Below are 25,697 nucleotides of genomic sequence, written 5' to 3' on the forward strand. Positions count from 1 at the left end.
TGATTGGTTGGTTGTGGTGGTTTTTTGTGTTTTTTTGGGGGGGGGATTTTCTTGTTTATCTGTGGGGTTTGAGTTTCTGTTTTGTTTTGTTTTGTTCCTGCCAGGTTCCAGGGCTAGGCAAGAGTATGCACAAAGTGTAGGCTGGTGAAATAGGTGTCTGAGGCTCAATGATCTGATAGCTCAGGTTACAGAAAGGGGCTAAAAATGCCCTCTGCCTTTTGATAAATTACTTGTTCAGCAAACTATAGCCAAAGAATCTTACAAAATTACTTTTTTTGACATGGAAGGAATACAGGCGCCTCACACTTGAGAGGTGTGTCCTGCCTCTTGACCTGTGGAGCGCTAACTTTCACAGTTACTGCAAAGTCTTGCAGATGGTATTGAGATACTTAATAGTCATGAGCTTCATCTAGCTTGGGGATCTGCTCTTCAGGCTGTTGACAACCCCAAGGGTCTGTATTACAGACTGTATCTGCAGAAACTGTATCTGTGATGTGAGATACTCTTCTTACACATTGCATTTCCTTTGTCCAGGATGGAGTTATTTTTCTTCCTCACAGCTGTATGGTGGTGTGGTTTTGGTTTGTGACAAAAACAGTGTTGATAACACAGCTAGTTCAGATATTGCTGAGCAGTGTTTGTGCAGCACCGGGGCCTTCTCTGTTTGTGACTCAGCTGGTCACCTCCAGCAAGTAGTCTGTGAGTAAGCAAGAGGGTGGAAGGCACAGCTGGGATAGCTGACTACAAATAACCAAAGGAATACTCCATTCCATGTAATACCATGCTCAGGAATAGAACTATCAGAGTTTCTCTGAAGTAAGCATTACTTGGAGACTGGCTGGAAATCAGCTTGCTGTTGGGAAGAAATGAGTGACTGGCTTTGTGTCACTTAAGGTTTTGGGGTTTCAGTTCCCATTTGCTTATAGTAAACTGTATGTATCTCAACCCATGGGTTTTTTGTCCTCTCACTTTCAGCCTTCTGATTTTTTTCCCATCCTGCTGAGACAAAGTGAATAAGCAATAAGGGTTTATTTGCCCACCAGGATTACACTGCACATACGTGCATGTGTGTATATGAAACTGTCTAGTCACTTGAATTTTCATGAAACTGGTTTCACCATTCCTTTAGGTTTATTGAGGTCTACTTGTTTTGCTGAATTTTCTGTCAACTGTCTCAAAACTCACATAGGGTAATTCAGTTTCCGGAATCCATCACTGATTCATAGTGATGACTGGCACAAGGCTTGCTTCTTTAATCAGTTGAAGGAATCCCTATCTGTCAGATTGTCTTAAATTGCCAGTTATAAATTGTTAAATGGTGGGTCCATATATGCACTGGAAATGGAAACATTAAAATAGTTGTATATCTCATATTCTTAAGACAATTTATTGACTTGAGAATATAGAACTCTTGTCTACAAAAGTGAATATGCTGATGTTTTGTTCCTTGTATAGTGGCAGATGTTAAGTTTTTTAGATTTTGTATATATTATTTTGCTCTGTCAGTTCATTGCTGTGCTGGAATTTGGTTAATTAAGAAACACTCTTGATAAATTCCGTAGGGTTATTCTTAAGTCCTCGTTTTTGTTGTATGCTTTAGAGAAGTAAAGTGGTAAATGCTTCATGTTCCCTATGAGTTGCAATTTATAGCAGAACTCTTTGTAGTCTGACTTCTGTGTTATTTCTTTATTCATTTTGAGTTTGGATGATAATTAATTCATTCTGACTTTTCCAGATCTATAGTTTACTCTCATTGGCCACAAATCACATGCAAGGGCGATTCTGTGAAACAATGAAACAAGAGGCAATCTACAAATTTCTGACAGTTGCACCTGACCACAAAGTTGGGTAAATACAGCTGTAGTGTGATTTTAGCTTATTAACATTTCTAAAAGATTGTATCTGTTCATATCAGTGATTAAGTTGTACTAATACATATTGTGTATTTTCTGAAGAGCATCCGAGACTCCATTGTAAGTAAATATATTCATGTGAGACTCTGGAATAGGTTGTCCAGAGGGGTTGTGGATGCCCTCTCACTATAAGACATCCTACCACTGTTTGTCTTCATAAGCTTTATAGTACGACACTGAAATCTTGAAGCCCACTTAAAACACTTTGTGGAAGCCAGATGTCTGGGTATGCAAATTTTATTCTGAACTAGACAATTCTTGGAATTCCAGAATTTCACAGTGTTTCAGTAGTCTTTTTTCTAAACTCTACTGCTTTTTCTCTATATCAGATGAGGAACTGGTTTGTTTGTGTAAACAGACATTTCTGTCAAGCTCAAGGATTTTTATGTTAATCATTGCTAATTCTGATGTTTCATAATTTTGAGCATTTCTGGTAATTAGTAGAACTCCTGATTTCAGGAATTAGTCCCCTCGAGCATACCAGATACCAGGCTGTGGTTACACATACAGCTTATCCACTTAAATGCATGCACATACTCATCTCCTAGCAAGCTGGAGTTTTTCTGTCTAGTGACAGTTAAGTGGTGCACTGATACCAGTGCTTACTCATCATAATTCTTGAGCTAGATGTCCACTCCCTGTCACTTGCCTGCATATTTTTCATCAAATGTATTTCCAATTGCCTTCTGAAGTCTCTGTTTTCTCAGTTGCTCCCAATGCATAATGTGGTACTAAATTTCAGTTGTGCACCACTGTACAGGGTCAGTGCCTATAACTTGTCCTTGCTGTCATCATCCTTTTTTCATCCTTGGCTACTGAGTGTATCTTCAATCTTCACTGTCTGTCATCCTAATTAGACAATTGTCCTGACTCCAGAGCCCTGGACTGTACAAGGAAATGCGCATATCTGTCAGGAATTTGCTTTCTACAGTTCATGGATTAGGTTCTTTTCTGGCTCATGGGGCTTCAAAATTACTGCCTGCTGATGATCCTTTCTTTGATCCTGGGAAAAAAGTACCTTTTTCTTGCACCTTTAGCAGAGCCAAAAGTATTGAGTGACTGAAGGGCCCTCAAAACCACTGAAGACTGGACATATTGAATGCCAAAATAACATTTCATCACTGCAGGTCATTCACACACTGTTTCCTATTGCCAATTGAAAAGCAGTAGCTGTACATACAATGTTTGGATGTATATGTGAATTGCTTACTGGTGGCTGCTGCCTGTCTGTTGAGAGGGAGGAATTAGACAGAGGATAACACAATTCTACACAACTTCATGGTAGGGATGATGAATTTAAACTTAAAATTATTTTAAACTCTTATATTTTACCTGTTGACAGAAGGCATGTGCACAGAATTACTGACATGTTACAGTGCAGAGATAGCATGAACTCCTTCATGAGTGATTTAGGGTGCCCATCCTCATAAAGGGATATATTTAAATACCAGATAAGGGATATAGGTAAACACCAGAAAGTGTGGAATGTGAGATTCTTGGCATGCAATCCTGAAATATTTACTCATGTATTTAGATTCATCTTCTGGAGAGAATGAGGTTGTCTGGTTTGTTGGGGTTTTTTTCCCTTATTTTAATCCCTAATTTCAGGTTTAAAAACCTGAAATACTTTCTCATGTATTCCAATTCACTTTCTGGAGGGAATGAGGTTGCCTGGTTTTTTTTTTTAAATTTTAATAGGAAGCCCTTACATTTTTGATGCAAAAAGAGAAAGAACCTTCATTTCAGAGCCTACAGTGAGACAGAGCAAACAATCTCTTAACTCAGGGTTTTGGTAAAGGATTCACTGTAGCAATTGCAGTAGTCCTTTCTGGATTTTTGCATTTGCTTGTTGGGTTGGTTAAGTTTGTTACAGTTGTTCATCTGATTGTTGAAAGCTGCTTAAATATTTTTTTCCTCTCTTACATTTTTATATCTTTTAGTAGAATGGAGAATAAAAATTTATGTTTTGCCTTTGTTTATGAATGTTAGACTCTCAACCTACATTATCTTTTACTTTTTCCTTACTCTACCTTCTGAACGGTAGTCTTCTGACAACAAATTTCTTACCAAACTAATTTACATTATCTTTAATTATATACATTTCTGTTCTCTGGTTTAAATGGAATTGACAGGGTAAGAGTTGTGGGCTGAATCCTGTTTATATGAATGTTACCTGATAAGAATACATGATTACCTTCCTTAACCCCACTTCCAAATATTTCAGGTTTTTGCAATCTAAATTTAATGTTCATTTGGAACATTTTACTACTTGAAAAGACATTTGTTGATGAAAATTATTCCTTTCAGGCAATACTACTGTCATCAATAGGTGTTTACCACTTTAGGCTGCTCCCCTGTGCTTTGCCTGGGAGGCTTTTCTATAGTATTTTGTGCTGGATGTCTTTTTTTTTTCTTTGTCTTTTTCATTTTTTTCCCTAATTTCCACTGTTTTCATCTGGATTTAATTTTTTTTTACATTTACAGTTCCTATTCAACTTTTGATGATATGGAAGTGTTTTTACATGGTCTTGACCTAGAACACATTATAGGATTACTGAAGGTAAGTGTGTGGTGCATCTGCTACCTTTAAAGTAATCCCTTAATGTCAAGTTTACCTACAGCAAAAAAAAAGGTTACATTAGTGTTAGTATATTAATTCAAATAAATTTGTTAAATAGAAATTTGTATATAAAGTGTTAAATTAAACTACAATGATCTGGATTGAATTGAGGAATACCTGGTGAGACCTCACCTGGACTTCTATGTCCATATCTGGAGCCCTCAATATTGCAAGGACGTGGACCTGATGGAACAGCTCCAGAGGCGGGCCACAAAAAGAGGAGACTCTGGGGATACTCGATCATGGCCTTCCAATACCTGAAAGGGGCCTACAAGAAGGATGGAGAGAGACTGTTTACAAAGGCCTGCAGTGATAGGACAAGGGGCAATGGCTTCAAACTACAGTAGAGCAGATTTAGATTGGATGTTAGGAACAGGTTCTTTAGAGAGTGGTGGAGCACTGGAACAGGTTGCCCGGGGAGGTGATTAGGGCCCCATCCCTGGAGATATTCATAGTGAGGCTTGTCAGGGCTCTGGGTGACCTGATCTAGTTGAGGGTGACCTGATCTAGTTGAGGATGCCCCTGCTGACTGCAGAAGGGGTTGGGCTAGGTGATCTTCAGAGGTCCCTTCTAACCCAGACCATTCTATGCTTCTGTGATTTTGGTTACGTGCATTAGACCCAACATGATGTTCCTAAAGCTAGAGAAGTTTTTCATTATGTTGACAGTTGGTTTAGTTTCTGAAAAGTGAAGTAAAATCTAAATGAAAGAGATAAAGTGAACATAGAAGTTTTTTTTCTGAAATTCTTCTTGACAGCAGAAAACTCTTTGTTTTATACAGGAAAGAGATATAAATTTAAGACAACTTCTGATCATGCAAAAAGATGAGTTAATACAGGTGAGTTCACTACTTTAGAACTTAATATTCTCCTTCTTAAATGTTTTTAATGTTTTGACTTTTTTTTATAAATGTCTAGTCCTGTTAAGATTTTTTTTAAAGATTTGTTTTCTCAATCTTTTTGCAATTTCTTGGATCTTAATTAGAATATAGACAGTTTCTGAAATATGGAATCCCACAGATCATTCTCAAGTTCTGAGTTAATTCTTGTGTCTTTTCTGCCTATGAAGTGCAAATACTCAGTATTTGCTGCAATAATGTTGGAATGAGGAGGAAAAAGTTCTTTTAAACTGTATTTTTTATTGTTTTCAGTACTGAAGTACATTGTTCCTGAAAGAAAATCAGTCCTAGGATTTAGCAGTAGATAATCCTATTTCAAATGTGGTCCTTTTTTGCGAGGTGCTATTGTCTGTTAGAAAAACAGAAGCTCTCCTGTGTTGTGGAATCTTGCATGCCACACAAGTTTGTAAAACCTAAAAAAAAAAAAAGAGAAGATTTTTCCTTTTTTTTTTAGTTTACTGCAGGTGGGAAGGTTAGCACTTTGCTGTTATCCAGGATTAAGTAATGCGTCATTACAAGGTTCCAGTTTCCAGTTGAGGTAGGGTGGTTGCTTTTCCCGAGTCTTTGCTGAAATTATTTCAGTGGGATGTGAAAGACTTCCAGTGCATACAGGAGGATGCTGTAATTAAATCTAATTATGAGAGTCTCCTTGGAACAACCTAACTACTTCAGGCCACAGGATTCTTCTGAACATGTACCTGGTCTAGGATATCAGAGACACCTTGTTAACGTGGTCACTGCAAACCTGCTACTGATGCTAGTCTTGTTCTCCATGTCAGCTTATTTTCCCCCTATTCTGATACCTGTGAGGTGTTTACTGTAGCAGCTGGAGCCATTGTTTGTGTACAGATGTTAATACTGCAGAGTTGGTGTCACAAATGTTTTGCCTGAATTTGATGAGAAGAGATTTTTAAGACCTTAGCTTAGACTTAAGCATAAGGCATGTCATTCCAGTGTTACTGCTTTTCTGAAGAATGGGCAGCATCCCAGTATGGGCTTTGTATGAATCTTAAAGCCCCTCTTGACAGGAATTTTGCACTTAAAGGGGAGTTTTCTGGCATTCTTCTGATCAGTTTGCGAGCTGCTGTGTTGGTTGTGGTTGCCTTAAACTGCAAATTTGACAGAGTATATGTTCTTACTGAATGCCTCTTTTGATGTTGTATCATTACTTGGTTTTTGTCCAGAAAATGTTGGGAGAAGGAGGGAGAGTTGTGGGCTTTAGTGAATAGCTAAGTCTTACATTTTTTTCACCAAAGAGGTATAATTTCACACAAACTACTAACTTCTGTTTTAATGTTATGTGTTTGAGGCTCCCTGTTAGAAAGATTGCATTTTTTGGACGAACCAAAACAAATATCTGGATCAGTTGCTCTTGCAGAGGAAAACAGTGCTTACAGAAGCAAAGCTCTGCAACAGAAGGAAACAGTTCCTGGAAAATAAGTAGTATTTTATGCATGGACATGAATTAGTTAGTGAATTTTCAACTGAGTATTTAAAAAATGACATTACACACTTGGCTTATTAGTGCTTCAGAAGTTAACCTAAATTCTTGATGCAGTCCAGGTTTAGAGACAGTTTGTCCCCACACTGCTGATAGAAAAAAATCTAATTTCCTCCTAACTCCAGAATTGAAAGTTTTTAATACGATGGCAGATCTTCAACTAACTGCCTGCTATTTTAAAGGATGGATCTTATTACTACAAAGATTAATGATGACTTCTGATGGATGCCTATGAACCAAGGTGTTCTGTATCCAGAGAACTGGGGAAATATCCCATCACTAACATTATACACTTTACTCCATCAAACAATATCACAAAGATATTTTCTCTGTAAATATCTTTATCTGTATTCTACAACAGAGCCTAAACAATGACTCTTTCAAGCTGAAATCCTTGCATTCCTTAAGCTTATAAACTGTTCCATACTGAGACAAGTCTGTTCAATATACTGAGACATGTCTGTTCACCTTTTGGAGGTTTTTATCTGATTCTGTGCTACTCCTAACACTTGGATCTTTTTTGTCTTTATTTTTTTGAGCAACAGAAGTAATTTTACTTCTGGGTATGTTTAGGACTAAGAAGATTCTTTTTCCACATGTTTGTTACTTTAGAATAAGAGAAACTAGCATCCTGTTCTGGAATGCATAACGATAAGTTAACACATCAACATTCAGAATATAACCCAGAAGTTTAAGTTCATCATTAGAGAATCTCCTCTGTGTGCTGCCATATTGCAGTTGCAAGACTCTTCTTCCTCTGCTTATTGCCCTACTCCACCACAAGAAAGCACTTAATATTTGGCAGAAAATTGTCAATTTATTAAAAACAGGGGCCACTTAGGCAAGATGGCAGGGGTTTAAGAGTTCATGCATAACTGACTGCATCTTAGACATGCTTAATCTTTTATGTGTTGAGACAATCTGAAATTTGCCTCTTTCATTTTCATCTAAAGCATGAGAGAAGAGTAATTTTAATGATGGTGTGTGAGTTTGGGGCATGGATTTTTAGAGTCTGTTTTTTATTTAAGTAGGTATTTAGTTAGTTAAGTGAATGTATAAAGTCCATGTTGTTAGAGTTGATGTGCCTAAAATCCAGATCTAGACTGTTTCACAAATAGAAGCAAGTTCTTGTACAACACTTGTACATTCATAAACATGGCCACTTCCTTACATTTGCATTATTTGAATGGCTGAGTGTAATTGGATCAAGTGCAACTTAAAAGCTTGCTTATCCATGAGGAAGAAGGCCTTCTTGCACTGCAGTTTTTCCATGCATTCATCATGGCATGAACAGTCATGTTCTGGGTAACTCATATTCTGGGTAACTCACATGTTCAGCACATAGACCCTAGAAAGGGAAAATATCTGCAATGGGTGTGCATTTTGGACAGGTCTATCTACTTTCAATCTCTTAAGTTCTGAACTAGTATCTCTGAATTCAGAATTACTGTAGTGGTGGAAGGCTTTATCTATGATGCCTTCCATCATGTTCTTTGCTTCCTAAAACATATCTTCAGTACATGGTGATGCCCAGTCACTGTTCCATTTGCAGAAGCATGAAATTATGTTTTATTTATAGGTGAACAAAGTACAACTGCTGGTCAGAAAGCCATATCCTGATTGGCTTGTTTCAGGAATGAGAAGATGGAGTTAAAAAAATAAAACCAAAACAAAAAAAAACCCAACAAACCCACTATTCTGTGAAATAGTCCCTGCTTTAAGCAAGGTGGTTTCAGTATTGGAGAGTAACTGCCATTCTGTCCTTTGAAGACCTCATTTGATTTGTTAATTATAATTTGAAGTAAAGTTCCTGCTTTTGTATAAATCAGTTTATTTCTACATCCTGCCTTAATGCATTGTAAGCATTAAGAAAACATTAGTTTGTACCAGTTATTCTCTACAAGGCAAACCTGAGAACTGTTAAACAGAGCAAACACACAGCTCAACATAGGCAAAGCAAAGGAAAATCAGGTCTTTCTCCCTGAATACTGTTGGTGATGCCTTCTAAAGAGACTTGAGTATAATTTTTTCAGGTACCCATGTCAACCTATTGGAAACTTGAACGTTCGTAACACCTATAGTTAAACCTAATTAATCTAGTTGAGGTTTTACATTACTGAACAACTTAGTTGTCTGTAGATGTAGAACATGATTTTGAAATGTTGAAAGACAAATTTGTGAGATGATAGTTTCAATGTAACCTGTGTTTTCTGAACATCTGGTGGGAAATCTGAAGGACTGTTTTGTGGAATCAAGATGATCACTGGGCATCAGAAATTACAGTCTTACACAAATCAAGCATTTCTCTAGACATCTTCTCTTCCTTAAAATTGCTACTCAGCACCATCCAAAGAGGTAAGACTGCCTGGTGCTTAGCTCCAATACGTGTTGTCAGCTGTTCATTCAAAATGCCATCTACAATAATTACAGAAATATGGAGACTCCAAACATTAATCTCATATTACCTCATTAATCTCTTATTTCTGAAGCTGCACCAGGGAACTTAAGATTCTCAGAGCATCAGTGAGAGTATAGGTTCTAACTACGGGATCTTTTCAGTCTCAGATTCCAGAGCGGTCCACTTGTGCTGAGTCCAGGTACTCAGCTGTACAGTTAGGAACAAAATCATACTTGGAAATGGCATTATGATCTTTTTCACTTGTGCAAAGAAGTGTACTTAGAGCTGCAGTATCAGAAGTCACAGCAGTCTATTAGATGAGCAGGGAAAAGTTTTGAATGTGCCACAGAAATACTTCACTTGTAACAAATTAATTCTTTCTTTTCATTAATTGGTCTGCAAGAAAACTTTCAACCTAGAATTTCAATATGGATAGGGTTGGGTGATAGGTTGGACTGGATGATCTTGGAGGTCTCTTCCAACCTGGTTGATTCTATGCTTCTATGATTCTATGATTCAGAATGTTACTGCTGTTGTTTGCAGCAGTAGCCAAGAATATAGAAGATGAACTGATCTGAGCTTAGGGACTGCATAAACTGATGTCGAGTAGCATTTAGACTTGATCTTAATCTGAGGCAGAAATCTGTTCTGAGTATGCTGCCCTTTATATATGCTTTTGCAGGCTGTGTCATGGTAGAAACATCCAGCTGAATGTCTTTCAACAGATCGTGTTTTCTCTGTCTAATAGATGTTGATCATTTGAGTTTTTGGAGGTGATGTGAACCAAACAGATTTCTTTTTAGATGTAACTTTATTAAAAATTAAATTCTGTAAGATAATAAGGTTTTAGAAAGAAGTATCATATCTTATGAGACCAATTTCAAAGTGGAGAAAAATACATACCCCAAAAATTTATAAAAGCCCTTGTTAACATCTTACCTCATTCTGTAAAATTCTTCATTTGATACTGATTTGATAGTTTCCATTCTCTTCTTTCTTTCATACTGACTGGTTATTTTACTGTAAGAGGACTGAGATGATACTGAAATAGATGAGCAAAACACCCTAACAATTCAGGAGTGCTTATAAAACTGCTTTTTGGAATTTTTTTTATCAAACCTTAAACAGATTTTCTGAGTATCTTGTGCAATTTCATTTTGGCTCTTCCTCAGCTCTTGTATTTTTTTTTTTGCATCATTGAATGTTTTCTGTGCTTTTATCTTTTCCTTCAGTAGTTATATGCATTGTAATTGGTTGCAATAACTTAAAAGTGTAGAAGCTCCCACAATAAATGGTACTGTACTGTTAAGTCTTTAAAAATTGTATTTGGAATTATTTTTAAACTTTAGATTGGCATTACAAATCCTGGAGATCAGAAGAAACTCTTAGATGCTGTTAAAGAGCTGCAAGTGGAAGAAATGAAAATTGAAGGCCTCTCTGAAGTGCTGAATCTCGAACTGAGGTACTAAATGTGTGTCTAAGGAAATGAAAGCAAAATGTGAACTATTTGAGGTGACTGCATTGTTTTCTAGAGCTCAAAAACAGAATTCTCTTGCACTTTATTCCATGCATAATATGCCATTTAGTAGATAATGAGGGCTGATAGTAGGTATGTTTTATAAAAGAAAATTAGGACCATAGATTCTTGTGCTAGGTATCTGTTTATGGATTATATTACCATTATGTGCCATTACAAGTGAAGAACTTGGCAAGGTATCTCCCTTGTCATAGATTATATATACCAGTAGAAAGAGGTTTATGAGAAAACTGTTTTTTTTTAAGAGAGTGTTACTCCTTCAAACTTCTGTTCCAACTTGATATTTTTTATCCTCTCTACAATACTTCTCTCACTTCTGGTATGGTCTTGTGCAGTCTGATGAAAGCTAGGCCCAACCTGAGAGGAGCATTCTTCAGCAACCTTATAAACTTCAACAGACCTCTAACCACTGACAGAACACTCTTCATGTCCAGCACAAAAAGAATGAAGGGTATAGTACGTGTACAGGTGTCTGATTTCATAAACCTTTTACCCTCTATCTTGCTATGTAATTTTTTTCCAGAAGAGAGACATAGACTTAAATTAGTTTCTGTGCTCCAATCTTCCCTCTTTTGACATTTCAGAACTACAGAACATAGCTCATGGCAATAGGATTACTTTAATATTTTACTTTGCAAATGTTTTAGGAGCAGTCTTGGACAGAAAACTGCTGCTTGCTTAGCAGAGACTTTACTAAGTTGAGCTGTATTTGTTTGACGTAGAGGAGACTGGTTTGAAGATACCGCTCCCTCCTTGTATTTTAGCTGCATCAGTATTAAGTTAGTTCTCTGTGCTTGTTTCTGTCATCCCAGTCCCACCATGATAGGCAGAGCATTATGTTGCCTTGCTTCCAGTAGCCTGGCTAGAGTAGTATTGGGGAAAAAAAACTTTACTGCATCTAGTCTACTCATTAAATAGTTTTATACTGTCTGGAAGAATGAGGTTCTGTTCATCTTTAAAATGTGTGTATCTCCCTCTTGACAGCTGTGCTGCTATTTTAGATATTTCTTCCCTCTCCAAACTACTGGGAGATCTGTCAGCATTATTGGGGTACTGTGAAGGCTAGGTATATTATACTCTTCACTCGGGGGACAAAAAGCATGCTTGGATTCAAGTTCATTCGATATGTGTCCTTATGCTTTGGAAGCTGCTGAATCACCATGATGCTATGTATTAACACTTATGTCATGATGTGCTGCTCATGTTGTGTTCTTCTGTGCCTTGCTCCTGTTCCTGGTGTTGTGCCTATATCTGTATCCATTACTGTGCTTATACAAAATATTGAGATGGGCTGGAAGAGCAGCATATTCATGTTCTGATAGAGGAACTTCACGCTGCTTCTAGTCTCTGAGATTTCTCCATCAAAACAAGTGAATCCAGGTGAAACTTGGGAGTGTTCTGTAAAACTGAAGAATGACCAATGTGATTGTGGATACAACATACTCTTGACAGCACCTGAGTCATTCGTACTAAATGGAGGCTTTGCCACAGGGTTGCAGTAGCAGGCCAGGCTTCTGAGTGTTTAGCTGTCCAAGTTAGGCACCTTTAGAAAAGGATGTTGAGCCTTCAGTAAGGGCTAATTGGCTGCAAGTTCAAGAGGACTTTAGCCAGTTTAAGCTTCCGTGCATTTTTATACTAGAAATACGCTTTCTTCAGTGTGGTCCATAGTGTTGTTTCATATATACATTCAAGCAGAACAGCTTAAAATTTTGAACAGAGGTATTGAATGGAGAAATACAGAGTTAGCAGTTCACTGCATTTGTGGCCAAAACCAACAAAAAACCTACATGATGTTCAGTGCAGTCTCACAAACCAGTGGCATATCTAATTCCCAGTACAATGTGGGTTTAGATCATATGTAGTTCTCAAAACCAGAAAATAATGGATTAAAGACTGTAGTACACAAAATATGACAGCATCTCAGTTGTGGCAAGTACTGCATAGTTTTTTAGACACTGACTTGACATGTATTCTAGGAATCTGACCTTGAGACTAAAATCATAGTCTATGTTTACATGCTATCATATACAAATTTTACTTCCCACTTGCTCAAAGTCATTCTGTGAGAAGGAAAATCAGTCATTAAGTCATAGAAAAACTAACATAGTAGAAAATGTTGATCTGATTGATTATAAACTCACAGTGTCTAGCACGGTTTAGCCACTGGTGTTTTGACAGCCATTAATTCTTTTTGAAAGTGATAATTTCTTGAAAATGTTGTTTCCATTTGCAATTTAAGAACATGTCCCTGCAATAGATACAAAATTCTACAAAAATGCTTTTTTAAGAACTATTATACTTGGTTATTATACCAGTAATTTTTTTTTCTTTTTTCCTTTTTTTTCCCCTCCTCATTGGATGATAACATACTTCATCTTTGCTGAGAATCCTTCCAAATTTATTAAAAATAATATGGCAGAAGATGCCATAACTGATCCTAGCCAGATGAAAAGTTATATAAGTAGAAAGAAGCTTCCAAATTATCTCCAGATGCAATTATTTTGGTTAGTGTTTGGAGTTTTTTACCCTAAATATTCACTTCAGATGTATTATTCTGAAATAATTTCTTTCAAAAAACAAGTTAACAGGACTTTGTTACGTCCCCATCTTCATAAAAACCATGAACAGTTGTGGGCTTTAAGCTCCAGCAAGCACTTTATTGATGCTTCTATGTATTTCTGGTTTAAGTGTTAAAGTCTAAACAGTTCAGCAATGTTGCAAATCACAGATGTCCTGAGAAGTGTTGGAAACTTTGCTCACTGATGATCTTGTGCCAAAGCTGGAGGAAGACAGTGCATGGGCTAAATCCAGTCTCTGTTTAGACACTTGCACCACACTGGCACATGGCTTGGTTTAGCTGTTTAGCAAATTTAGTGTATACCTTTTTGCCATCACAAGCAGCAGCAAACAAGGTGTTATGTGTGGCATTTAGGTTTAGTAGCAGATTGACCCAGGGAAAAGAGGAACATTGAGGTCCAAATTAATTTATTCATATCCTTCCATAAATAAAATAAGAGGTCCTGCAACAGGAACTTAATAAAATTTTCTGTTGTTTTGGCCCTGCTTGACCACATGGCTTACAGAATCATAGAATCACACAGGTTGGAAGAGACCTCCAAGATCGTCCAGTCCAACCTATCACCCAGCCCTGTCCAATTAACTAGACCATGGCACTAAGTGCCTCACCCAGTCTTTTCTTAGACACCTCCAGGGATGGTGCCTCCATCACCTCCCTGGGCAGCCCATTCCAATGGCAAATTACTCTCTCTGAGAAGAACTTCCTCCTAACATCCACCCTATATCTCCCCCAACACAACTTGTGTCCCCTTGTTCTGTTGCTGGTTGCCTGGGAGAAGAGATCAACCCCCACCTGGCTAGAACCTCCCTTCAGGTAGTTGTAGCCATCAGTGAGGTCATTCCTGAGCCTCCTCTTCTCCAGGCTAAACAACTCCAGCTCCCTCAGCCTCTCCCCATAGGGCTTGTGCTTCAGGCCTCTCATCAGCTTACAGCTAGTGAACACTTCTCTACCAGAGAAGATGGGGTTCAGGCTTTGAGAGATTGTTCTCTAAAAACAAATGAATGATCTTGCTTGCCCTTTTTCCCTTTGGCCAGTCAATGGCAACAACTTTCTGGCCAGCACCGTGACTTAAAACTTACTCTCTCTGAGGCTTCCAGTAAAAGGAGGAGAGTCGGTGTCATATGGAACCTCTAGAAACTTAGCATTGAATTTAACCTGGTATTTTTTTCTAATCTTTCTCCATTCTTTGGAAATACTGATCAAACTAATTTCCAGAATTGTCTACCTGCTTGTATTTGAGCACTAAGTATAAATTTCCTTCAAAGTAGATAACATCAGATATTTTCGTCTTTGAGAAATGTGTATCTATATTCAAGGGCCAAGCCAGTGTTCTTTAATTCTTCTTTTTCTGCCACAGTATTGGCAACTAGATGCCTCTAACCTAGTCATATCAGTTCTGCCTCCAAAGTGGAAAACAATTTTATTTATTTATTCCCCAACCCACACTTATCTTCCTCAAAAATGTAAGCTGCAGGTCAGGAATATTGATCTCCCATCGCAAAATGAACTATAAATTCTCTATTTGTACTGTTGCAAGACTGTGATCTGTACATAAGCATATGTACTGGAACTCTGGAAAACAGTTGCAGTTGTTATGCAGAGAGTGTTGAAAAATTACCCATCCTGCAGAAAATTAAATGTTTTCATTAATAACACAAGTTTACTGAGAGTTAGAAACAGAAGTAGAGGTTAGTAGAATATTTCCAAGAAGCTTTTGGGTGGCACTTTTTTAGATTTCAGTGTGTCTAACTAGCTGAACATCCCAGATAACTTACTGATTTGTTGTTCTTTCACAGAGGTGGGGAATGACAAATAAAACCTAAAGCACAAACAAGAAAACCCAAAGCAAAAAAACCCCACAATGTTAAAAATAGTGTTTAACTACCTTGTGGCAAAATTACACTGGATTTTTTTTTTTATGCCATGAAACTACATGTCTGACTCACTAGTCAGTGTTATAACTGCATTGATAATATTTAGCCTTTAACAAATAACAGAATGTCTTTTGTTGTTCTTTTGTAGGGGAGATGAATTCCTCAACTTTCTTCAGAGGATGAATAAAGAGTGTAATAAGCTGACCATTCCTATGCAGACTGTGAATAAACATTTGCTTGAAAATTCTCACAAGGTATTCAACCAAAGGAACAACGCTTGATTTGTTAGAGTATTATTATGCTAGAATGTTATCCACATAGAATCCACATAGAATCAACCAGGTTGGAAGAGACCTCCAAGATCATCTAGTCCAACCTATCACCCAGCCCTAACCAATCAACTAGACCATGGCACTACCTTATATAAGGAAAAATGTGAATGCTCATCAGCCATCTCGGTTATTATATGATTATATAGAACTGCCCAGTGCTCTTCCTCAGTTAAACCCTTAAGTTTCTTCATTTTTCTGCTGATAGAGGTGTTAAGCTGACAGATGGCTCCCTCAAAAGCTGATAGTAAGCAGTAGTGTATAAATCATACAATGAAAACCCAGCATTATGTGATTATAAACTTCTGACACTGCTTTTATGATATGGTAACTAAAGAATATTAAATTACAATCTACAGTAATTCTGACCACTGATTCTGTTAACAGATAGTACTGCAGTGGGCAGGGACTGAAAGATTTATTGAAGCCTGTGAAGATTTGGTTTGCAGCATTGAAAAGCTGGGAGAAGAAGTTACCAAAATGAAGGACCTGGTGGAGAAGGTGTGTGTGTGTGAGACAAATGTCAGTCAGTGAAATGTTCTGTACCTTCATCTTCCAAAAGCTCTTTAGCTTTAGCTCGATTGTTGCATTCACTTCTTCAGCTTTTCCATGGTCAGAATGAGAAATAGGCTAGAATATTCCACATCAGCATGGACAGTCTCTGAAGGAAGGCAGAGACAATCTGTTTCTTTCTGCTGCAGGAAGAAATTAAGTGGAATGTATTCCTGTGCTCTTGGACAATCACCGTGTCATAAATGCCACTCTGAATACTTACACTCTTAATTAAGGAATCTTTTGTTTAGAATTATTGACTCACAAGGAAGATACTAAGGTATTATGGATTGGATGGGAGGCATCCTAGATAACTCTGCAGAGTGACAAAAGAAGAGGGTGGGAGAGGTCAAGGCTAGATGTTAGCACCACATCAGTCATTCTCAAACCAACACAATGACACCCTCTTGTCAGAAGGGGTCATTTTAAGTAATAGGATAGTAAAAGGAATGGCTGCTAGGACAAAGTAAATGGAGCATCAGTGTCAGAAAGGAATCTGTTGCTGAATGAAGCCATGTGGAACTCAAATCTTGAGTATAAAGCTACTAATGCAATTTCCTGTAGTTTAAGTAAATTTAATGTAGTATAACAGCCTTCTCCCAATAAATCACTTAACACCAAATATATTTAAGAGGCTGTGGCAAAGAACTTTTAAGCTATCTGTGTTCCTTTTTTTGCATATGCAGCTGCTAATTGTATATATATATATTTGCCTTCTGCGCAGCCCTAGTTTTAAGAGCTTCAGTGGCATCTAAGTTAGGTGTCACTTTGCTTTGCTCTCATTTGTACTTACAGTTTTATAGCTGCAAAGATAAAGTATAGTAGCTCTGTACCCAGCGTAATACAGAGATGTTAGCCATTAGCTATCTAATGACTTCAAAATGTTATTCCTATTGTATTAAAATATTGTTGTGTTTTATGAATTTCACTGTTGAAGACTTTAATACAAAACACCGTTGTTAATTTGTGATGGGGGACTCTTGAATGAGTACTGAAATATTTATTAGGAAAAGTGACAACTTAAACATGTTATATAATAAACATTTTTTTAAATTCCCTTGAAATCTTTAGTACTGTTTGCTAAGCTTAGTCATTACAAGACATTGCCAGCAGTACATGTGGTGTCTGCATATAATTTTTGGAAACATGGTAAATTAGATGGCCTTCCAAGCATTATAAATTAAAGTAGGGAGTCAGAACCTAACCCTACTGCACTTCATGACAAAACTCCACTCAGTTTTAGCATGTGTTCAAGCAGGCAAGGTAAGGTAGTTGCCACACCCATTAATTTCAAGAGAGTCTCATCTGTTACATATTTAACTTGCTTTTTTAATAAGTAGTTAATTTTAGTAATGACAAAAATACTGGTTTGTTAGTGTTTTGTTAGATTTTTGTAATCATCTACTAGTAGTGTGTTTTACTCCCAATGAATTAAGTTTGTAAACAGCCAGTTTGTTCTTAAAGTGTGTATTACAGAATGAACATCAAGCAAGATAATGGTTTGCACATGTCTATTTCAATTGAAGCAGAGCAGACAGTGAAAAAGAAGTAATACCAGTGCTAGATGCATGCAGATTCTTAGGACTGGATACTTTATCAACATACTTAAGAAACTTTCACTAATTTTTGTTCTGTGTTGGGTTTTTTACATGAACTTAACATCTGCCTCAGCGTGAACAGAGGAATGACCCCAGCCGAGTGAAACTGCCAGAGAAAGCACCCACCTTGAAAAAAAGATTAGTAAAAGTGGGAGCGGTGACATTGCTGGGATTTGGTGTTTTCTTCTTTATAACAAAGTTAAGGGTAAGGAAAATTTGATTTCAAGTTTTAGTGCTATGAATACTTTTTTGAAAACTTGGTCACATTATGCTTCTGTTTGGTGTGCAGACCTGAGCAGAACTAATGTGAAAATTTTGTAGTTTCTCATCATATATGTAGTATTTGTATCCAGTAAGCGCTTTGATCTAGAAATAAAGTTACTTAAAATTAGAGCTGCTACTTACATTATCTTAGCATTTTATTTCAAAATTATTTGTGATACAGTCAGTAGGTCTGAAGTCTTGTCTAAACTGCTTTTCTTTATTGGCATAAAGCTGAAATTATTGTTTACCAATTACTAGTTTAACTTTTTCCTTCAGCTGTTGTTCAGAGATGAACATAAGCAAATAATTCTGATTATATCACATGTTTGTATTTAAAAATGTGATGTAGTTGTGTTTTGGGTGTTGTAAGGGTTTCAGATATTTTAGATATCTCAAGTAATTTTGTGTTGATGAGGATCTTTTTTCTTGCCATTATCCATAATAGTCAATCATAAGAAAAATTATCCAGTGAGGTGTTTGTGGGGTTTTTTTTTGCCACTTTAACAGGTCTCTGAAGATCTTGTTACACATTGCCTGAAAAGTCATTTCCCACTGAACTACTATACTAAAATAATGCCTGCAGTCTATTTCCTTAGGGGTATGCATTTTATTAATAGCTTCACCACATCTCTTAAAAAGGGTTATAGCAATCCTTTGTTCTAAGATGCAAGCAACTTAGAAGGCGTAGCAGCATGTTTTTTTCTTGGTCTGGTCTTCTACTACACCAGCTTCATGCTTACAGTATTTTTTTCTTAGTATATCCCCTCTGAAAAAGCCCTTTATTATTCTGTAGTATTACATCAATATCTGGTTTTCATCTGTTTACCAACAGCTATGTTGGAAAAAAAGGAAATTGGTGTAATTTAATTCAAATCAGTTACATTTTTCAGACTTCAATAAATATCTGTGAAGATGCTGACTATTTTTAAGGGATATTCTTCTATCAAAAAAAAAAAGTCTCTCTCTTGTTTTCGGAGATGGTGTATGTAGTTTTAATCTTTAATGTTCCTTCTAGAGACTAGTAAAGGCAAGATAGAAGCTTGAGTGCTACTTCAACTGCTGTCACAGTTGTTCTCTACTCTGACTGCGTGTCAGTGTTTCCCTGTTTCCGCAATTGTTTTACCTCCTTTACTCTCAGATTTCTCCCTCAATGCAAGGAACATGGTACAGAGTGTTGAGGCCAGAGGCAAATACAAGATGGGATATTTTTTTTCTGTTCTGTTTCCAACTTTGAGTCAGAGGGAATAAGCTGTATTTCCCGTGGCCACCATGTGTCTGCAGAAATGGAGAAGTGCATACTTGAACTACCAAAATACATAAAAGGCAGTATTTAAAAAATAGTTACCTGTTTCTTCATACTACCTTATAATTAATCCTAAACTAACAAGACAAAAGCAGGAGTCCATGGGAATATAAAAATCCATGGAAATGCAAAAATCTATGAAGTGTAATTGTAATTGCTTGTCATACATGTTGAACCTTATATATACAGCACTCTTCCTCTAATTAGTTTGATACATAGTTCAAATGCAGTGATGGGATGGCTCACAAGTATTATTAGAACTTTGATACTTAACATCTTCTGAGTATTTCTGATGGGTTTTTTGGGTTTGGGAATGGGAAGGGCAGTAGGCAGGCATTTTGTTCAGAATGTGCTTCCAGTGTGTACTTTCACTGTAGTTAAGTGGAATTACTTCAAAGACTACCAAGATTTCTGTGGAGAGATTTGATTGTTACTTGGCTTTGCTATTCCTTACTTTCCCACTTCAGTGAGAGTTTGCATTAATGAAGTCACTTCAAAGGACACTGAACATAGCTTCCATTTTAAGAGATGCCATTTCATATCACTTGCCATTTGAAATCAGGAAAAAAAAATTTTGCTCCATGAATTTGAAGAAAATATATGTGTATATGGAGAACTTCTAAGTTAACCTTGAAGATCTTGCAGTTGAATTTGAAATCTGCCTCAGGAAATGTCTGTCAGTGTTTAACAAAGTTACAGATAAAATAACATGAATTGATGCCATCACTGTACAATACCTGTGAGGGAAAAAATAATGCATGATAGTTGGCCAAAACTTTTTTTTTCCAGTTGGAGAGTTACAATAGAATAGTGTTTGCAGGAGTGAGTCAAAAGTCAGAACACTTAGACCTGACCTCCAAAACACATTTTGGAGAAGATGATCCTGTTGCTTTATCGGTCACCTATGTGATTGCTTATAATCGTGATTGCAAACACATGTGAACAGCATTTGGGTTAAACATAGGCTTTCTGCTAGCAGCATCCTTAGCATGGTGCACTGTTCAAAAACAGAGTTCAGAATGGAATAAACCACACATGAGAAGCAAGGGTCTTGGAGTAGCCCTTTTGAGCTGTCTCATTAGTTGATCAGTTGTGAACCATGTTGCATAAGATATGTGAAGAACCAAATAATATTTTACGCTACCATATGATTTTTAAAAAGCCAAGTGTTTTCCTCTTCAGATTCCAAAGTCAGACTTAAAACGATGAATTTCAAGGTCCTTTATTCGCTTTCACGTTCTTCAAATGCCTCTTTCAAATTCTCTGTTGGAGAAGGTATCATAATACGGTTGTGATAGGGCAGGAAGCAAAGAAAGAGGTTCTTTAAACATCTGGCCCCTGAGCTATGCTGTGGAAATTCTCACTCCCACCAGCACCCGGGAGAAGGCCCTTCAGATGAAAATGTCCCTGCTGAGAGGCCATCTTCTGTAAGTCATCAAATTAAAGTCATTATCCTAGAACAGCAAGAATACAGTGATTTGCACATCTATGAGGTGATAGGGGGAGAATGCCAAGAGCTTTGCATGCATTAAGCAGGTAAGCCTAGAAGCCCAGTGAGGTATTGTTCTTCTCTTACAGTAGTGCAAATTGAGATGTGGGAGGATTGAGTGGATTGGACCTGGGGCCAAATCCTGCAGATACTAGTTGCTTAAAGGTGCTGTGAGGTTCCTACTTGAAATACTGTTGGATACCTAACTTCCCTTGTTACAGCGCAACCCGCATTCAATTGCTTCTTCTGAATCTTAAGAATTAGGGTCATGGGTGTTCCTGTGGAGATCTGAAAGAACCTAAATAATTGTATTCTGCTGAAAGTAAACTGCAGGTTGTGTATGTTGTGTCTTCCTGTGCTTTGAAATTTGCCTAACTCTGATTTGTGGTGTATCTGGTCCATCACAAGGCATTGCCCAGTTACGCCTGTTGGATTCCAGCTGCAAATAGTAGACAGTAATTTTGGGTATGTGCATTTTTTAATTAATTGAGGGTTTTTTTTTTACATTCTCTGTTGGCATACAGAAGTGCTCTGTTTGGGTTTTTTCTTTTTTTTACTTCATCCAGCTGCCTTCTTGGGGACAAGACTTAAGCTCGAGCTGTATTGTTCATTCTTTTTCCTCTTGCCATCTTTGAACCCCTTCAGGTGTTCCCCAAAGCTTTAATTTGCTCATAAGCATGAATAGGTGTTTGCTTGCCTTTGCATTCCCTGTTTCAGGAGTCATACAAAAGTTGCAGGCCATCTTTCTCAAATAAAGCTTCTCTTTTACTAGTAAAGTACTATGAAAGTTGTTTGGGGCCTCATGTGGTGGAAGATTTTGAGTCTTCAGCCCAGCTAAACAAGCTTCTTTTGGAATGAAGTGAGTAAATGCATTTTACCTCGTGTCATGGAAAGGCAATTGAGCGATCCATAGTTTGTCTCTGTTAGTTGTCCACATCCTTGCAGTCTGCTTTGGTATTCACATTAGGAGATAATCTTCCTGCACAGATAAAAAAACAGGAAGAATTTCTACTGTCATTTCTTTGTTCTAGGGGCATGGCCATAATGTATATTTGGAAATTGTATTTCCTTACCTAGAAATTCCTATTTCTAGAATAATGGGGCTCTGTATTTTACAGATCAGAAGTGATAAGCAGTGATGTATGAAAATGAGGTGTTACTGGCATTAAGTGAATAATGTGATGTGTATCCTTAACAGCTTCCATAAGCTGTTAAATTAGTTTGCGGTTTTTTATGATTCAAATGGTGTAGTGTCATGTGTAATACAGAGCCATAGTCACTGGGACTGAGACTTGCATAGATCCCTCTGGGATGGATTTTTCAGTTCTTTTAAGCTGTGCTACTGAGTGTCATAGATGTGGTAAGATTGCCTTCTACTTAAGAGTTTAGTTGAAGATTGCCAGTTATTCCCCTCATATGAGCTTTCCATGCCTTCAGCTTATGTGAAAAGTCTTTATATGAATGTAGAAATACAGGTTTAACTATGTTGTTTTCACTGCTGTATTGAAAAACCTTAGCTCAGTTTCAAATAAATTGTCTTCAAATAATTGGGTTTCTGGTGTTCCTGGTTACTCTGCTGTCATCTGTATTGCACATGATGTGATTTCTTCATTGCATGAAAAACTGTGTGCATGATACTTGTTGAAGACACCTACACAGCTTTGCAAGTCTAGCCTGCTCTTGTGGCAAGCTGGGACAACAGCTACTCCAGGGCTACATCAGGAACAGTATACCATGTACAGGTTGAGGATGTGATCCTTCTTTTCTTGTCAGCACTGGGGAGGTCACAGCTGGAGTGCTGGGTCCAGACCTTGGCTCCCCAGTATATTAGGGACTGCAGTGAGTGCAGTGAAAAGCCATGAAGATGCTGAATGGTTTGGGGCATGTGAGGTACATGGAGAGGATGAGAAAGCTGGAGTTGTGCCACCTGGAGAAGAGAAGGTTCTGAAGCCTCTTAGCCATGTGTTTAAATACCTGTAGGGCGATATGAAGGGGAAGCCAGGATTATCTCAGTGGTGCTCAGGGGCAGGCCAAGAGGCAATAGGCACAAACTGAAATGCAGGAAAATACATTTAAGTGTAAGAGATGGGAAAGAAGTCATCCAAGGTCAGATGCTGGAGCATGTTCCCCAGAGAGGTTGTAGTGTCTCTGTCCCTGAAGATAATAAAACTTGGACACATCCCTAAGCAACCTGCTGGCAGAGCCTGTCTGTATAGATGGTTAGACTAGACTGATGTCCTTGTGGTGTGTTGACTTTGGCTTGACATTAGGTACTCATCAAAGATGCTCTATCACTCCCCTTCTCAGCTGGACAAGGGATAGAAAATGCAACAAAAAGCTTATGGGTTGAGATCACCCAGTGGACACAACTTTTGAAAATAAGCTTACTGCAAATCAAAATCAGAGTAGGATAAGAAATAAAACCAAATTGTGAAACCTTTACTCCCCCTCTTCTTTTCTTCCCAGTCTTAACTTTGCTCTTGATTTTTCTCTATCTTCTCTACAGCGGTGCAGGGAGATGACAGGTGGGGGTTGCAGTCAGTTCATCGCATATCTGTGCCACTCTTTTCTCAGGGGGAGGTCCCTCACACTTCCTCTGCTTCAGCATGGGGTCCTTCCTATGAGGGACAGTCCTCCACAAGTTCTTCAGTGTGAGTCCTTCTCTCAGGCTACAGTTCTTCATGAAATGCTCCAGTGTGGGTCTCTTCCACATGAACAAACTGCTCTGGTGTCTGTGCCCTATGAGGTCACGAATCCTTCCGGCAATCCAATCATAGGACAAGGGGCAGCAGGTACAAACTAGAACACAGGAGGTTTCACTTTAACTTAAGGAAAAACTTCTTTAAATTTGACAGAGCACTGGAATATGCTGCCCATAGAAGTTGTGGAGTCTCTTTCTCTGGAGATCTTGGTGTCTGCAGTGCTCTTGCTCTCATATTTTTATCACTCCTCCATCTGCTGTTCTGTAGCATGTGCTGGGTTCTTTTCTCCGTAAATATGTTATCCCAGAGGTGCTACTACCATTACTAACTGGCTCAGCCTTGGCCTTTGGTAGGTCCATCTTGGAGCCAGCTTGCATTGGCTCCATCAGAAGGGAAGCTACAGCTTCTCACAGGAGGCACCTCTGTAGCCTGCTCAGTACTTAAACCTTGCCATGCGACCCTGATACAGTCACCTTCCAGCCTTGTTCATTCTGTATAACAAGAGTGCGGTTAATGGAGAAAAGTAATCCAAGGTGAATTCATTTAAGGTCAGCGCAGAGTGTAGGGCTTGGAGAAGGAATCTGGATGACAGTAAAGCTGGACCGATGCAGTGACTATCTTCGAGAGGAAGAGGGCAATGTTCACGAGTCGCAATTGGCATGAGTGAAGGAGGTCCTGTTAGTACAGAAAGATATCTTAGGGAAAAAAAGTATTTATTGTTGCAAACCTATGAAGGCTGGCAGCAGGGAGAACTGTAGCTTCTCTTCAGAGAGGTCTAAAATATGACTTGAACTTCCTGTCATCGCCCTGGTGTTTTTCTCCCCTGCTATTGAGCCAGCATCTGAAAATTGTGTTGTGTTTTTTTCATGCTGATGATGCCAAATAGGTGTTGAGCGCTCATGTCTTGCTTTTAAGAGCTGCTTGAGTTAGTGACTGGAATTGTAGCTGCCTCCGGGCAGCTGCGGGAGAAGCAGTAGTGTGTGCCAAGTTTCAGTTGCCCTTAATCCCAAATCTTTGCAGCCAAAAGCTTTTCTGGTATTGCGGTGGTGGCATATGTGTGTGTGTGTGTGTGTTGGGTTTTGGTTGTTTGGGGTTTTGTTTGTGGTTTTTGCTTATTGGTGATTTTTGTTTTGGTTTGATTTTCAAGCTGAATTGATAAATAGGTTAATGCCACTTCAAAACTTGATGCAGTTTCTTTCTGAAACACTACATTCTTACACCTGGTTCTATGTAATCTCCTGAAGTAATACTGAGCAACAGCCTGGAAGACTGATGTCTTCTCTGCACACAATCGTGGCTGTAATGTGGTGCCTAAAGAACGGATCTCCTTGCACCCAGCAAGTTACACCCAGTTTGTTACAGCCGCCAACGGCTGACTTGGAGCCGAGGCATCTCTGTCTTGTGGACCATGGTTCCTTGTTTGGTTTATCTCCTACTCTGTATTTGCCTTACAGCGCTGAGTCCAAGTTAAAATGTTGTTAAAATCCTTGTTCTTGTATTTGCTGCACGGCCCCGCTCCCTGCCACAGTCGCTCCCTGCCACGGCCGCTCTCGGCTGCTCCCCACGCTGCTCAGGCAGGGGGAGCGGCCGTGGGGTTCCTTCCTCCCCTCCCGCCCCCAGTGCTTTCTGTGCCGCAGTGGGTCACGTAGCCCTCCTCTATCCCGCTGGAGCTCACCGGGCGGGAAGAGGCAACAAGGCTTGGGCAGGGCAGTGTCGGTGCCTGCGGAGGGTCCGCGCAGGAGGTGTGGTGCCCCGAGGAGAGGCGAGGTGACGGGGCCGGGTCGCAGCCTTGCTGCGATTTGGGTCTGTGTTCGGTGTGCGCAGCGGGCGGTGCAGCGTCGTCCTGTCAAATCCCGGGAGGTGCCAAGTGAGCGGGGCTTCAGCAGCCGGGGTGGGCGCCGCCGGGGGCTCGCAGCAGGTCGCGTAGCATCTGCTGGTGTTTGAATCGTCTGCTTGTAGGGTTATTGGAAAGTAACTGGCTCCTCGGGATTCCTTGCCTAATCAGAGGTGTTACCTCCTCCTCTTCCCCCAGTGTCTCTTGACATCATTTCATCCATCAGAGTTTGAGAGGGGAAAGAAAAAAAAAAACAACAAACCAACCCCGACCAAAGCAGAACCCACCCAGCCTGTGAGCAGCCCAC

General features: G+C 38.7%; 1 protein-coding gene across 2 annotated transcripts in view; it reads left to right on the top strand.

Moving 5' to 3' along the window:
- Window positions 1-18,198, top strand: part of ASZ1 (ankyrin repeat, SAM and basic leucine zipper domain containing 1) — a 39,158-nt gene extending 20,960 nt beyond the window's left edge. For both annotated transcript variants that reach the window (XM_064142886.1, XM_064142887.1), the window contains exons 7-13: window positions 1,736-1,848; window positions 4,398-4,473; window positions 5,315-5,371; window positions 10,680-10,792; window positions 15,468-15,573; window positions 16,036-16,149; window positions 17,872-18,198. In XM_064142886.1, coding sequence (XP_063998956.1) covers window positions 1,736-1,848; window positions 4,398-4,473; window positions 5,315-5,371; window positions 10,680-10,792; window positions 15,468-15,573; window positions 16,036-16,149; window positions 17,872-18,018 — 726 coding nt within the window. In that variant the 3' untranslated portion in view covers window positions 18,019-18,198. The remainder of the gene's footprint in view (window positions 1-1,735; window positions 1,849-4,397; window positions 4,474-5,314; window positions 5,372-10,679; window positions 10,793-15,467; window positions 15,574-16,035; window positions 16,150-17,871) is intronic.
- The last annotated feature ends 7,499 nt before the right edge of the window (window positions 18,199-25,697 follow it).

The sequence above is a fragment of the Pogoniulus pusillus genome, chromosome 4 (assembly GCF_015220805.1).
Source record: "Pogoniulus pusillus isolate bPogPus1 chromosome 4, bPogPus1.pri, whole genome shotgun sequence".
Classification (NCBI taxonomy): domain Eukaryota; kingdom Metazoa; phylum Chordata; class Aves; order Piciformes; family Lybiidae; genus Pogoniulus; species Pogoniulus pusillus.